At 49.0% G+C, this 15,675-nt stretch overlaps 1 protein-coding gene across 22 annotated transcripts in view; it reads left to right on the forward strand.

Moving 5' to 3' along the window:
• The window catches only part of MADD (MAP kinase activating death domain), a 40,627-nt gene extending 25,463 nt beyond the window's left edge, over positions 1 to 15,164 (forward strand). For 9 of the 22 annotated variants that reach the window (XM_029208785.1, XM_029208787.1, XM_029208788.1 and 6 more), the window contains 11 exons: positions 206 to 268; positions 504 to 624; positions 728 to 833; positions 1,928 to 2,038; positions 3,693 to 3,800; positions 8,853 to 9,017; positions 9,263 to 9,335; positions 9,473 to 9,579; positions 11,769 to 11,838; positions 13,671 to 13,717; positions 14,062 to 14,397. In XM_029208785.1, coding sequence (XP_029064618.1) covers positions 206 to 268; positions 504 to 624; positions 728 to 833; positions 1,928 to 2,038; positions 3,693 to 3,800; positions 8,853 to 9,017; positions 9,263 to 9,335; positions 9,473 to 9,579; positions 11,769 to 11,838; positions 13,671 to 13,717; positions 14,062 to 14,166 — 1,076 coding nt within the window. In that variant the 3' untranslated portion in view covers positions 14,167 to 14,397. The other 13 variants (XM_029208791.1, XM_029208793.1, XM_029208794.1 and 10 more) reach the window with 6 other exon arrangements.
• The last annotated feature ends 511 nt before the right edge of the window (positions 15,165 to 15,675 follow it).

The following is a 15,675-nucleotide window of genomic DNA, read 5'->3' on the forward strand; positions in this document are numbered from 1 at the left end:
CTGAACAAGTAGCTGCTTGGCTTTTTGCTGATCTCAGTGCTGACGTTAGAGGACATTTTTATATCTGAAGCAAGCGACATACTGGGGAAAAAACAGTGGGTGAAAACTAGAAGAGACTGAAGTTTGGTATTAACCAACAGCCTCTGTCTTTCTGTCTTCTTTTACTTTCTTGCTACCATGGTCCTTCCTGCTCACAAATCGGCAGGAAGGGACAAAGGATCGATGTGGGACCAGTTAGAGGATGCTGCTATGGAGACCTTTTCTATAAGTAACCACCTTTCTTTGTGTGCTGTTCATCCCTCCTCCTCGGGAGGGATTGGGCCTCACTTGGAGGCAGCTGGGGCTGGTGGCAGGAATGTTAGATCTGGGGTGAAGAGCCTCGTGTTTCCTTTGCCCTGGAATTTGTAATGACCTCCTTTTTTCTGGAATTTACTCTGTTTTAGTTGGGCAGCCATATTCTTTATATGTTATATAAGCCCCTAAAAAAACTCTATTCCACACAGGCAAAGAGCGTTCTACTTTATGGGACCAAATGCAGTTCTGGGAAGATGCATTCTTAGATGCTGTGATGTTGGAGAGAGAAGGGATGGGTATGGACCAGGGTCCCCAGGAAATGATAGACAGGTATGATGCTTAGAAACCCTTGGGAAAATGCAAATTCAGCCTCTTCCCAGTTAATTCTGTGTTCTCCCACCTGGGGGCTGACTTGTCCTGGTCTCCTGCTCAGGTACCTGTCCCTAGGAGAACATGACCGGAAGCGCCTAGAGGATGATGAAGATCGTTTGCTGGCCACGCTCCTGCACAACCTCATCTCCTACATGCTGCTGATGAAGGTGATGTCTATTTTGCTCACGCCCAGCTACTGCTGATAGTGGAGGGCAAGGCTTGTTCCTGTTGCCTAAATCTTGGGGCAGTTGGGAAGCAGTCAGAGCATCCTGCCGGGGCTCTCTTCTTCATTGAAAGTCTGAGGTCTCTCTGCAGCTCACACATGATCCATTTCTCTGAAGCTGCCAGGCTGCTGTGCTAAGGAATGTTGTAGAGGTGATTGATGCTTGCATGCCACTTGTTGATTCTGAATTTTAAATGGGCTTCCCTTGCTGAATAGTGTCAGGATGCCTGTAGAACTCCCTACAGAATACAGTGGGAAAAAAAATTTTCTTTTACATAGTAGGCTCTGAAACTTTAGAAAGAATGCCCAGAATTTACTTTTCAGCATTAGTCCTTTATCGTATAGACTTTGCCATAGATGTAAAAAGAGCTACTCATTGAAAAAGCAATGGTAGGTTCTAGTTTGACTTGGTTATACTTGGTTTTTACAGCTGTGGGAGAACTGTGTTACCAAATAGAAGAGTCCTGTTCTGAAAGGGACTTGGTGGGTGGAAGAGAGTTGTTTTGAGAATGAGCTCCTGGGTTTCTCCTCCTCCTGTTCTCCCAGCCTCTCTAAATGTGAAGGGATTAGTTGATCAAATGCAGAGAATACCCTGCAGGCACTCTTGGTTTGTTTCCTTTTCTGTTTAAGGGTCTCTTGAACTCCAGGGGTACCAGTTAAACTCTGGTTGGGAAAGGGTGGTGATCTTTAACCCGAAGATGGTGTCTCGGTGACAACTGAGTGTAGAACATTGCTACTCTTAAGTCTTACTATCTAAGAATCACACTCTGAGGAGCCCCAGGGGTTTTTAGAGGCGAATGTTATGGTATTGGTTGGAGGGTTAGGGAGGATGTGTCCCCGTGAGTCCCCGTCCACTGAAACCAGAACTTCTCTAAGAGCCACTTTTCTGCAGAAGCCACCTGGAGACAGAACCTGGGTTTTTCTTCTCAGACTGTTGGCAGAACACACAGTTGAATGGTTTATCCTCAGTGACATGGTCTTTTAGAATTCTGCTTTTCTCAGGAGGAAAGATACTAAGATCCTGTTTTGACTTTTCAGGTAAATAAGAATGATATCCGGAAGAAGGTGAGACGCCTGATGGGAAAGTCGCATATTGGGCTTGTGTACAGCCAGCAAATCAACGAAGTGCTTGACCAGCTGGCAAACCTGGTGAGCACACCTGGGCCGTCCTTGAGGCTCCCTTCCATCGCACTAGTCAGCCTCGCAGGCGTGGGCCTCACGGCCTAACGCAGAGGCTTCCGCGTAGGTCATTTCTTGGCTCGTATGTTTTCAAAATCCCTAGTTCTGAAAATAGGGCTTTGACTCTAGGGATGAGGCTTTTGCCCTTCTGTTCTGTGATAGGATTCTCTGCACTAAAACCATCCCAGTGCAGCCATTTCAACGTTTGTGTGGTCTGTGGACCCCTGTGGATCCACAAGGTGAATGCTGTTTTCATGATAATACTAAAATGTTGTTTTGCCTTTCTTACTGGGTTGACATTTGCACTAAGGGTGCAAATGCAATGGTGGGTAAAACCACTGGTGCCTTAACATGGTGAAGATGGTGGCACCAAACCGTGCTAGTGTCCCCACCTCCACACACTCTCAGTTAAAAATAAAACAAAAAGCCAGTTTCACTTGTGAATGTCCTTGATGATGCAGTTAAAATCATCCGTTTTATTCAATCTGATCAGTGATTATACATCTTCTTAGTATTCTATGTGACAAAATGAGAAATATACATAAAGCCTATTGCTGCAAATGAAAATATGAGTGTTTCGAGGAAAGGGAATTTGTGACGATTTGAATTCCAAGGTGAACTGACAGCTTTGCAGCCAGTCATGGGACATCATTTTTACTTGAAAGAGTGACTAACAAATTACTGTTATTTGGAGTTGGGTATTTGGCAAACTTCTTGTGCATGAAGCTTCCCAATATTTAAAGACTTTTCCAGTGAGATTGGTGATGAATGTGATTTTTTGATATTGTGTAATGAAATGCATCAACATTTGGAAGAGCTGCATAACTGGGCGAACCAGTATTTTCCAGATGACTGATGTGTGATGTTACAAATTCACCTGTGGATAAAAGATCCACTCCAAGTGTAACGCAGACAAATGGATTTTAATGTAACAAAGTACAAAGTGTTCATTGATGTGTTTTCAGATTACACACTGCAACTAACTTTAAGAAACTTCTTGAGGTTCTGGTATAGCATCAAAGAAGAATATGCATATTCATCTGGAAAGCCTAATAAAATACTCCTCCCTTTTCCAGATACGTATCTGTGAGGTCAGATTTTCTTTAATATACCTCAACCAAAGCAACATGTCACAACAGATTGAATGTAGAAGCAGATATGAGACTACAGCTATTTTTCATTAAGCCAAACATTAAAGAGATTTGCAAAAAATGTAAAATAGTGCCACTCACCACATTTTTTTTGTTGTTCTGGAAGATATGATGATTTTAAAAGTATATGTTATTTATATTATCATGTAATGGATTTATTAATGAATTATTAATTCCTTTTAAGTGAATTAATAAACATTTACATTTTTTCAGTTTTAATTTCTAGTGTGGTAAATACCTATAAATAAAACTTACAAAGACATAAGTTCTTGGGGCGTCATCAATAAAGTTAAAATGGATAGGAGTCCTGAGACCAGGAAGTTTGAGAACACATCCATGGCGGCCAGTGGCCAGCAGATGGCGCCGCTCTAAGGAAGCTGATAAGAATTGAATTGCTGAATGAGGGATTCTTGGCCCAGAGGGCTGTGTGAGAGGGATGTTTGGCTGTCCCTAAAGGATCTCTCTTTCCTCAGAATGGACGAGATCTCTCTATCCGGTCCAGTGGCAGCCGGCACATGAAGAAGCAGACATTTGTGGTACATGCGGGGACAGACACAAATGGAGATATCTTTTTCATGGAGGTAGGTGCTGGTTCATGCTAGGGGCCCAAAGCAATATTTGAGAGTCACAAGGAACTCCTAGAACTGATGCCAGAATATTTTTCCACACTTATCTCATTCATCTTCATGATCCATTTATCATTAAATTGTTAGGCTCTTATGCAAATAATATAATAGATGATTCCCTATCGTTTCTTTTATTTTTTAATTTTAATTTATTTTTGGCTGTGTTGGGTCTTCGTTGCTGCGTGTGGGCTTTCTCCAGTTGCGGCGAGTGGGGGCTGTTCTTTGTTGCCGTGCGCGGACTTGTCATTGCGGTGGCTTCTCTTGTTGCGGAGCACGGGCTCTAGAGCGCAGGCTTGGTAGTTATGGCGCACGGGCTTAGTTGCTCCGCGGCATGTGGGATCTTCCCAGACCAGGGCTCAAACCCGTGTCCCCTGCATTGGCAGGTGGATTCTTAACCACTGTGCGACCAGGGAAGTCCATCTCTATCATTTCTTTTATATATAGATTGCATAGATGATATAGTCACGTTGTCCATAAGTCAGAACAACATAGAATGGTATACACTGGCAAGTCTTGCTCTCATTCTTATCCCCTTCCACTCAGTTTCCCATCCACCTCACCCCTTCCTCTTGGAGGTAACCACTTTTATTTATAACCACTTTGTATCTTCCAGTGGTTTTCTGTGCAAACACAATAAAATATGAGCATAGGTTCTTATTTTTCTACTCTTTTACCTAAAGGTAGCACATAATATCTACTGATCTGTACCTTTTTTTTTTTTTTCATTAAACTTATCCTGGAGCTCTTCTGTATCACTACAAAAAGAGCTTTCTCATTCTTTTTACGGCTGTATAGTGTTCCACCGTGTGACTGTACCATAGTTTATATAACCAGTCAGCATTTACGTACCCTTGATTTTCTTCCAAATTTTTGCTGTTGCCAGTAGCACGACTCTGGGTGATGCTGTGCCTGCTTCATTTCCCACATGTACAGGTTTATCTAAGAATTTCCAGAAGTGGAATTGCTGGGTCAAAGGGAAAATGCATTTATAATTAGGGTTGATATGACTCTAAAGTATCTCTTAACATATAATAGTTTCTCTCCCACGTTGCCATTTATTTTGTTGAAGAAATGTGCCCTATTACATTTTAGATTTTTTGCTGATTGCATCTCCTTAGTGTTGTTTAACATGTTTCTCTATCACTTGTATTTGTACAGGCTAGTAATTCAATCTAGAGATTTGGTCAGTTTCAGATTCAGTATTTTGGCAAGAAGAGGTGGTGCTGTATACTTCCTGTCGCCTCATATGGTTGGCTGTGTCCTAGTGATCAGCGGGTTCACATGTGGGCAACCTGACCCATCCACTGCAAAGTTCCTCATTAGTTTTCTGATTTAGCTTATGGTATTTTTTTTTAATATTTATTTATTTATTTGGCTGCTCCCGGTCTTTGTTGAGGCATGTGGGATCTTCGCTGAGGCATGCGGGATCTTAGTTGCAACATGTGGGATCTAGTTCCCTGATCAGGGATCAAACCCGGGCCCCCTGCATTGGGAGCACAGAGTCTTAACCACTGGACCACCAGGAAAGTCCCTAGCTTATGGTATTTTTCACCACGCAGGATTTTTTTACTTTTTTTGTAGTTAAATTAATCATTTCTTTTGTGGCTTCTGGATTTTGAGTCATAGTTAGAAAAACCCTTTCTTAATCCAGTATTGTAAAGGAAATTGGCCATGTTTTCTTCATTTCTGTGTTTTTAATTCTCAAATGGATCTCTTTCTAAGTAATTTTAGGGACCAAGTACTGCTCCTCTATAAGCAGTGAAATTAGCTAATATTCTGCTGCCTTTTGGCTTAGTTGAATTTGATTTTCACATTCACAGCTTTTTGAAGTGGTAGTTTGTCAAACGTAGGGTGGCATTTCTGCTCTGAGGCAGAAACATACATGATGATGTAGCTGAGAAGGGAGTCATTTTCATGTCACCTTGAAGTGTTAGACTTTGGCTAGGTGCCTATCAGAACTGAGGGCTACTTAGGACATCTGCACCACAGTAACTTTCTCCAGAGGATTCCTTGAAGTATAGGATTCTCTCTCACCACTGTTACAGGGAGCCTCATACGAGGGCCCTGGAGCATGGGGTGGGTCCATCATCTCATAGATGCTCCCCCTTGTACTGCAAAGCGAGGGTACCTTGCTCATTCCATCAGTGCCTGGCTACTGTGATGCTATCAGATTTAGCGGTTCTCAGCACAGCCTACTGGTTGCATGAGTAGTTGGATAGCAATTTGCAAAGACTTTAAAAAATCATCTTTGTTGCCTTTTATTTTAATTACAAAAGTAATAGAGTATATGCCGTAAAAGTTTCAAACCATATAGAAGTAAAAATAAAGTAAAAAGTAAAAATTTTCCTTTACTTCCTTCCCGTGCCATGTCTCGGAGGTAACCACCGTTAAAGAATTTGGCATGAATCCTTTCAGATTTAAAAAAATGCATATTTGTATAAATATAGCTTATATGGAATTTTGTTTCAGTGTTTATAAAAGTGATATCAAACTACAAATATTGTTATATAATTTGGCTTTTTTCACTTAATGTATCACAGGCTTACCTATAATATGTCTACATATTATAGAAATCTGTTTCTATTTTTTTTAATGGATGCTTAACCATTAGGTGTTATATGGAAGTGCCATAATTTATTTAACTCGTCCCTCCCACTTTTTTTTTTTAAACAACGCTTCACTGACTATCCTTGAACATAAATCCTTGCACACGCCCATGAGAATTTCTATAGGATAGATTCTTAGTGTGAAATTTCTGGGTCAAGCTTATATACATTTACAGTTTTGATAGATTTTGCCAAATTGCCTTCCCAAAGACTATGCCAGTTTACACCTCTACCAGCAGCATAGGCAGGTATGACACATTATTACCATCGTCTCTCTAGCCTAGAAATCATATGTTCTTCTAAATACCTGCCCCTCTCCTTTCCATCGTGTTCTTAGAGGGTTATGGAAAGTGGAGTGGTATTCTCCATTTTCCACATGGAGAGAACCACAGAGTTCAACTGGGGCTAGAATCCAAGTTTCTAATTCCTACTCAGCTACGTTGGCCCTTTTCTTCCTAAAGCTTTTGAGCCCCAGTAAAGTCTTAGATGGTAGATTAAAACTGGTAATCTTGTATATTCCTCATTCATGCACCTCATTTTTATGGGGTGCATATCATAGCCAGGCAATCATTTGCTGGGTTTGGGGTTATATCAGTGAATAAGAGAGACATAGTTTCTGTTGCCCTAACAGGGTTGACAAGCCATTGGGGAAGTCAGATAATTAAACACCCAGTGTCATAAAATATAATGAGCATTGTGAGAAGATGTTCAGGGGGCAAGTGTTATGGGAATACATAGCAGAGGGTCTGGGAGACGTGGGCGACCTTCAGAAGTGACCTTTGAGCTTAGACTTGAAGAAGAGTAGGACTTGATGGCTGGAGTCGGGGAGGGGAAGTGTGTTCCAGGGGTATTTGGGGTAGAATGGTGGGACTTGATGGAAGGAGTCTTGCATCACTCCTTCATTTCTGGCCTGGGCAGCGGGGGGAGACGGTGATGCCATTTACTGAAATAGGGAACTTAGGAGGAGCTGCCCAGGAGGAGATGTGGAGTTCAGATTTGGACATGATGAGTTTGAAGTGCTGCCAGTGAGACATCCAGATAGAGAGAGGTCAGGACTCAGGAAGACAGGTCTCATATGGAGAAAGATGTGAGAATCATCAATGTGGTCATAATAATTATTATTACATTTCTTATATCATAGTTGTATTGTTGTTATAGCAGCTAACTCCAGGGTACATTCTATGTGCCTGGCTTTATTCTAAGAATTCTTTTAAACATTTATTTAATTAACTAATTTATTTATTTTTTGGCTGGCATTGGGTCTTCGTTGCTGCGTGCAGGCTTTCTCTAGTTGCGGCGAGCGGGGGCTACTCTTCATTGCAGTGTGCGTGCTTCTCATTGCGGTGGCTTCTCTTGTGGAGCATGGGGCTGTAGGTGCACGGGCTTCAGTACTTGTGGCACAGGGGTTCAGTAGTTGTGGTTTGCGGGCTCTAGAGCTCAGGCTCAGTAGTTGTGGCGCACGGGCTTAGTTGCTCCACGGCATGTGGCATCTTCTCAGACCAGGGTTCGAACCCGTGTCCCTTGCATTGGCAGGTGGATTCTTAACCACTGCACCACCAGGGAAGTCCGATTCTAAGAATTTTATGCACATTAACTTATTTAATCTTCACAGTAACTCCATGAAGTTATTTCTATCCCCATCTTACACACGAGGAAATATAGACAGAGATTAACTTGCTTAAGGTGACACAGCTAAGTAAGGAGACAGCCTTAAATCTAAATCCAGGTAGTCTGATCTTAGACCTGTGCTCTTACCCATCGTGCTATAATGTCTCCACCATAACTGAAGGCATACGAACAGATATGTCCACCTGAGGGAGAATGTTGAGCAAGAAGAGGACGTGGAGAACTTTGCCTTTTAGTTTATATCTTCCTGTGTAGTATATATATTTTTTTGCAATAAGCAATGTCCGTGTGCCACTTGTGTAATTAATTTTTGAAAAGATTTATGCAGAACTAGAGCCGAGCCAGGATTAGAAAATGTGTTGGTTCCATTTTTTTTCTCCTTGGTTAAGTCTGCCCTAATCCCCTGCCTTTGTGCTCGTCAATAGCGATGATTCCTAAGGTTGTAAGGTGGAGGCATAAGATATCCTCTGCGTACTTTAAGTCCAGAACACGCAAGAAGTAATGAACACTGACTGAAGTGAAGTGAGCCTCCTTCCTTGCCCACAAGTTCCTTTCAACGGCTCCTCCTCTGTCGGTAAACCTTCTAGTGGACGATGTGTCCAGCAGTTCAGTGTTCGTGTCTCCACGTAAGAAAGACTGAGCATAAGACAGAAAACCTGACCTTGGGGATGCTCCTAGGACCAGTTGTCCCATCTTTCCCCGTGGGGAGCAGCGTGCAGTGTGGCCTGGGGTGGGAAGAGACCAGGGCCACCGACTGCCCCGTGTGCCTCTGCAGGTGTGTGACGACTGCGTGGTGCTGCGTAGTAACATCGGGACAGTGTACGAGCGCTGGTGGTATGAGAAGCTCATCAACATGACCTACTGTCCCAAGACCAAGGTGCTATGCTTGTGGCGTAGAAACGGCTCTGAGACCCAGCTCAACAAATTCTATACTAAGAAGGTACCCGTGAACTCTGTGTGCGTTGGGGGTTGGGCGTTGAGGGAAAGTGCGGAGCTCCTGCAGGGAAGTTAACGTTGCAGAATCCACGCTGGAGCCCCACTTTGGCCCTTGGCTGTGGCGTGGAACACGTAAAGCTGTCTCCGAGGTCCTGGCATCGGCCCAGGCCTCCAGCAGCCATTCTAGAGCGGAGGGTGGGGAGCCTGGAGAGCTTGTGTGACAGGACAGCTCCCCCCGCTGTGCCGCAGTGTCGGGAGCTGTACTACTGCGTGAAGGAGAGCATGGAGCGCGCGGCCGCCCGCCAGCAGAGCGTCAGACCCGGTGAGCAGAGGACGGCCCCCTGGGCGTGCGCCTTCTGCTGGTTTGCATCCGCCCTGAGCGGTGGAGGCCTGGTGAGGAGGTCAGGCGGCGGGACTCCCCACCTCCCAGTTAGCTGACGACCTCCTCCCTCGCCACAGGGCCGGAGCTGGGTGGCGAGTTCCCCGTGCAGGACATGAAGACTGGCGAGGGTGGCTTGCTGCAGGTCACCCTAGAAGGAATCAATCTCAAGTTCATGCACAACCAGGTAGGTGCAAGTGGCAGCATGAGGCTTCCCAGCCCTGGTGTTCCACCTGCAGTAGGATCAGTGTCCAGGTCCCCAGTGCGAGCGTGAGAGAGGCCTCCGGGGCTAGTGAGAGAATCTGAGCAGCTGGATCGGAGAGAACAATCAGAGGGGAGGGCGCAGTGACACTGGCAACCACCCGGAAGGTGCGGCAGGGAGCCTGTGACGGGGAGGAGGGGAGAGAGAGGGAGCCACGCCATGGTGGCCCGGCTGCCCCTGCCCATTAGACTCAGCACAGTGTGAGTGGGAGCGTCTCACTTGGCCCTTCTTCGCACAGTGTCCGCCTTCCCTTATCCCAGGGTGTGCTTTTGCTTGGTGGTTTTGCTTTGAGAGTCTATACCGGCTGATCCCCTCGCGTGTTTCCGGTGCGCGTGAAGCGTGACGCGCGCGCGCGCGTGTGTGTATGTGTGTGTGTGGCTGGCTTGTGTCTGTCCCATCTGGAGTGTGTGTGTTTATTTGCCTTTTTTTTCCTGCCGATTCTTCTTCCTATTCTTTTCCTTCCTCTGAACGTCCCCACTCTGTCCCCAGCTCCACAGGCCCCACTCCCCTTCTTTTGACTGGGGAGCACTTCAGGATCCATCTTGCCCTCATTGTGACTCCACCATAGGAGCTGACTGTTTTTTCTCTTGGTTCTAACACAGCATTACTTTTTCTCTCAGTGGACATTCCTTAAGCTAATCCCTTTCTGAGGCCAGCGCGTCATCCCAGGTCCGCTCCCTGTCCTGAGTCTTCACACAAGTGCCTTCCCTCCCCCTCCCCTGGTGTCCTGGTTCGTCTCCTTGAGGCCCTGAGCCAGACGCGAGTGTGCGAAGCACCACGGCCCCTGGCCAGGCAGCAGACACTCAGGGGCGGTGAACATCTGGACTCTGGGGCTTCCTCCTACCACTTGCCATTTTAGTTCTCCTTCTTTCAGGAATCCAGCTGGGCAACTTGGTGTGTTGGGAAACAGCTGCCCAGGCTTCCTGGCAGTATACTTGCAGTAGTATATTTACTGTTAGTCATAGTAATACATTAAATAGTATACTTAATAAGACCTTAGGGCCCACCCAAAGAGGGGTTGACTTAAGTACTTTTCTAGACCATGAAGGTGCCAGCACTTCTCGGGGACCAGGCTTCTGACTGCACTTTAGGGTTGTGGCCTCCCCTGATGCCTCACCTTCTGAAGAAGAGATCTCATTAAATGACACCCAGATGCCCTCTTCCCGCTTGGTACACCCCCTTTGGACTGACCTACCGTCTAACCGTTACAAAGTATGTACAAGCTGGTCTGTAGTTTAAGGCTTTGCCCCAGAAGAGAGATCCTGAAGAGAGAGAGAAAGTCAAACCCTGACTTGATGATGAGATAATAGCCTTGGGGTCTATCTTCTACCACATAACAGTCAGCTGGAGTTGAGGAAGCATTGGACCCCCGGTGGAGTTCTGCAGTGTGGGGTAACAGATGGGAAAAGCATGGTCTTTGGAGTCAGGACGTACTTGGATTTGGAGCCCAGCTTTGTCATCCATGGGCAAATAAACCTCCTGATCCACAGTGTCCTCATCTGTAAAATGAGGGTGATACTATATCCTGCGCCACGTAGATGTAAGGATAAACAAATAGTATTTGTAGAACTCCTAGTAGGTGCTCACGAGTGGTTGCTGTTAGTACTACCAATCACCACATACTCTTGGTGGAGCCTGAATCCTGTTTCAAGGAAGATGCCGACACCTCCCTCCCAAGGACAGTCTGAGGGGAGCTTTGCGCCCGTGCCAGCCCTCTGCGCCGGAGGAGGATGCATGGGAGGGTAGAGAGCTGATGGGCTGAGGGGGGGCCCCTGGGGCACAGTGTCCTCCAAGCACTGCCCTGGGCAGAGGGTATGGGCAGGCAGCCCAGGCCAGCAGAGGGGCCTTTGCGTTGGCTTTGACGGTTAAAACTAACACCTTCCTTTCTCTCCCATGCTTTCTCCTCCGGCCAGGAGCGGAAGGTACATGCCCTTTCTGCCGTCTTCGCTTCTTAGCGCTTTTGAGTTGTGTGTGTGTGTATTCTTCCATCCTCCCTGTGGGAAATAGGTTTTCTGTGTGGGTGGGGCTATAGCTGGGAGAGTGGGCTTTGCGGGGCAGTGGGGGAGCCTCTGGGCCTTACCCCCTCCCTCCCTCCCTCCCTCCCTCTCTTGCAGGTTTTCATAGAGCTGAATCACATTAAAAAGTGCAATACAGTTCGAGGCGTCTTTGTCCTGGAGGAATTTGGTAATTACACTATTTTGCTCTTAGGTCTGGACTCACATGGCAGTAACTCAAACCTCGGAGCTCCAGAGGAGGGACTAGAGACAGAGAAGAAGAGCCTCTGCAGAGAGGTCAGGAGAAGCAGGAGTGATAGGGAGGAAGAGGGAGTCCTGACCTGAGAGAAGGGAGGAGAAGGGAAAGCTAGTCGGTCGGTGGCTGCCTGAGAGTGGCCCGAAGAGCAGTGGCTTAGACGCCGGGCTTAGAGACGAGCGCTGGTAGTGAAGAGGCTCCTCGAAGCAGCGCCACCTTCCCTTGTTTGGCCAGCTGGTGGGGCAGAGCAGACGAGCCATTCCCTAGCTCTGCTGTGTTCACGTTGCCTGCCTCGGTCCCTCTAGCAGCCCAGTGCTCTGTCCAGCCACCCTGGGGCCACGCCAGGGTCCATCGAGCCTCTGGGCTGCAGGAGGGCGTGCGGCGGTGCAGGCAGGCTCACTCTAGGGGGCAGCCAAGCCTAGTGGCCTCAGAGGCAGAGGGCAGTGGTAGCTGGAAGCCGGGAGCTAGGCTCCCCCCCCAGCCAAGCGCTGACTGAGTGGTGTCTGGGTTCTCACCCTGGGGCTTTGAGTTCCTGCTGTGTTTGTGCTTCATTCTTTCGTGCCCCTCATCGCTGCTATGAAAACCTTCGTTCTCCAGCAGGTAAAGTGACCTCGCCGTGCTGCCTCTCCCCAGGCCCCTGCCTTGGGCCCTGCGGTGGGTGGGCAGGCTCCCTTCGCCCAAGCCAGCTGCTCGCATCACCAACTTGTCTCTTCCCTTCTCTCCCCACCCTCTTCCTTCCCGACCTCCTCCACCCTCGCGCTGGCTCATTGGTTCCGAGTTTTCTCCCGTGTGCTCCTTTCTCTCTTCTGCCAGAGAGACGTTTGGGGGAGTCTTCCAACTCAGGAGAAGGACCTGGGCTCATTGCTCTACCTTTGATGAGTTTATTCCCTGTTAACCCTGGGGCCCCCTGAATTCTACCTCCCAGGGTCAGAAGAAGGTGTGGCCAACTCTCATCCTACCTTTTCTGGCCCCCAGGGGATGCCACGCCCCCTGCTCCCAGTCTCCAGGGGCCATGATGATGGCTGAGGCTGGGGTTGCCTCCTTCCTCTGGCCAAGCAGAACCCCTGCATGGCTGGGGCAGGGGTGACTCTTAGTCTTGCATTCCGGGCTGTGGACACGTGTGTATTTTGCCTGATGCTCCTGTCACCTCCCTCCCCGGGTGCTGTACTCACCTGTCTCTTCTGCTCGGTGTGTCTGCTCCAGAGCCCTCTGACGCTCTCCCTCACACAGGCAGGCCTGGGCCTCTCCTGCCATCAGGGAAGGAAACTTCCAAGTCTGGTGGGTTTAGTATCATGCCATTTCTTCATCCAGCCTCAGGACCCTCAGTGCAGGGCCTGGGAGTACAGGGAACGTGTTTAACTTGACCAGAGCATGGGGCTGGTGACAGGGGTGAGTTCTCGGGTGTCTCAGCAAGGTGAGGCACAGGCTAGAGGCAGTGCTTTCCTCCCAGCCAAAACCTGGGAATATCAGCTGTGGTCCTCGGGCCCTGGATGGTAGCAGCGACCAGGCTGGTGAGAGACTAGCCTGCTCCTGTGCTGGGGCTCTCAAAGTCGGTAGAGTCATGGCCATGGAGGCAGGAGCCACTGCAGACCTCAGATGTCAGGCTGAGGAGTCGGGGCCAGTGTCCTCTCACCCGGCCGGCCGGGGCTGAGTGAGGCCCACAGGGGAAGGGGACCCTGGTGCCGGGCGCTGCCGCCTGGGGGAGTGTGGCGCTATTGCTCTTAGTTTTGAACTTTCTGTTTTGTCTCTTGCCCGTCCGGTTTTAGTTCCTGAAATTAAAGAAGTGGTGAGCCACAAGTACAAGACACCAATGGTGAGTGTGCCGACAGGCCAGTCTGCGAAGGGCTCCCCGGGGGCGTTCCAGCAGGAGTGGGGTGGGCTTCTGAGAGCACAGGGTGAGGGGCAGTTAAGAATGGTTGAGAAGAGAATTTAGTCTAGATGCCAGAGATTCAGCTGGAGCTGAAGCAGGTCTTCAGCCTGGCAGAGGCACACATGCTGATCCCCTCCCACGGGCCAGCTCTGGGGCCTCGCTTGGGGCTCTTTAGTCTGGAGGCCTGAGCCCAGAGTTAGGGCAGGAGTTTCCCAGTTGGCAGACCTCCACGTGTGAAGACGTAGGAATCTGCGTGACGTTGATCTGGCTGGTTTTCTCTCCTCCAGGCCCACGAGATCTGCTACTCTGTGTTGTGTCTCTTCTCATATGTGGCTGCTGTCCGTAGCAGCGAGGAAGAGCTCAGAACCCCACCCCGGCCCGTCTCTAGCTGATGGAGAGGGGTTAAGGCTGCCCCAGCCCGGGGGCCGTCCCTTGCCTCTCGCTGTTCCCAAGTGCACGATGCTGCTGTGACTGCGAAGTGGGTGATGCGTGTGTATTCTCTGCAAGCCCCCTCGCTGAGGCTTAGATGGGTCCCAGTTCTGTGTGTCTCAGTGTCTTAGTGTGTCTCACAGGGCTGAGCTAGTCTCTTCCAGCTTCTTCCTCTCCACCCCCAAAAGACCATCCTCCTGTCCCCTCGGGGCTCAAAAGTACGCGTGTGTCTGTCTGTTGGGCCAATGGCTTCTAAGAACTCGGAGTACAGGCAAGTGCGAGCCCGCTGTTACGTGTCATTGAGACATTTGTGTTGTAGTTTCTCATCCTTGACATTATAACCTTCCAGAGCAGGACTTGGGCTCTCCGTCCTCTGTGATCCGGCACCACTGGGTGCCTGGAGCAGTCCCACTGTGGGGAGTTGAGGGAGGCTTGAGGCTTGTCCCCCCAGACGAGGGGTGGGTGGGGAAAGGAAGGGGGGAGTCAAGGGGCAGCAGAGCGAGTGGCAACCTCCCTGCTCCCTTAGTTCCTCCCTGGAACTTCCAGGCAGTTCCCAAGCTGGCAGCGACTGCCCACGGGCACAGGCCTGGCTGCTGCTACCACGGCCTCCACCACTGCAGTGGGGCTGCACTGACCGGCTGCTGTTTGCTGAGCAGCAGTTCCCTTGTGGTCTGCCTGGCCTTCGGCAGGGGAGAGCAAAATGACTGGGGCTGTGAGAGTCCCGGGGACCACAGGCTGCCACGCCCAGGAACCTGGTGGTGTGGGGAGAGGCCGAGTTCAGTATCCACCTCTGTGTCTGCGGGTGGCATCGCAGCACTGGCTGCCAGAGGGAGAGGAAGCCTGGGAGTGGGCAAGAGATGACTGTAAATATTTCAGCTCCACATTATTTATAGAAAATGTACAGATGTGTGAATGTGAAATAAAGGTCCTTAACTCCCCTTGGGCTCCTGGCTGCCATGCGTTAAATGACGCCTCCTCTTGGGCTGAGGAAGGCTGACCCTGGACTCGAAAAAGGCACCTTTGGCCTAAGGAATCAGGGAGGTGAGATCATGCCCATACAATCTGGTGTGCTGAAGGCCCCGCTTCCCACCCCTCTGGCCCAGTGGAGCTCACCAGCTTCCTGTGCGCTCAGAGAGGCCCCATGGGAGGGGCCTTCCCAGGGCCCCATCAGAGGGTTGCTGTGCTATGAGTTGGTCGCTAGAGGGAGCAGCCGAACAGGGCTTGACACCTAAGCAGAGATTAATTTAGTAGTAAAGGAAAAACCGAGGCCCGGGCTCTCAGCTCCGGGTGCCCCTTACAGGTGTGCTCCAGAGAGGTTTTGTGACTCGGCCAGAGCCTCCCACGGGGCCTGGAGCCCAGGGCTCTGGGCTCTTGGCCAGGAGTGTCTTGGGTTGGGTAGAACTCCGAGAAGCAACCTTGGACCAGCCTTCATGGAACTTCTTTCTATGCCATGGAGAAACCACTCCCTGGGC

This window comes from Monodon monoceros, unplaced genomic scaffold (assembly GCF_005190385.1).
Source record: "Monodon monoceros isolate NGI ecotype Baffin Bay Population unplaced genomic scaffold, NGI_Narwhal_1 Super_Scaffold_7, whole genome shotgun sequence".
In the NCBI taxonomy this organism is placed as follows: Eukaryota; Metazoa; Chordata; class Mammalia; order Artiodactyla; family Monodontidae; genus Monodon; species Monodon monoceros.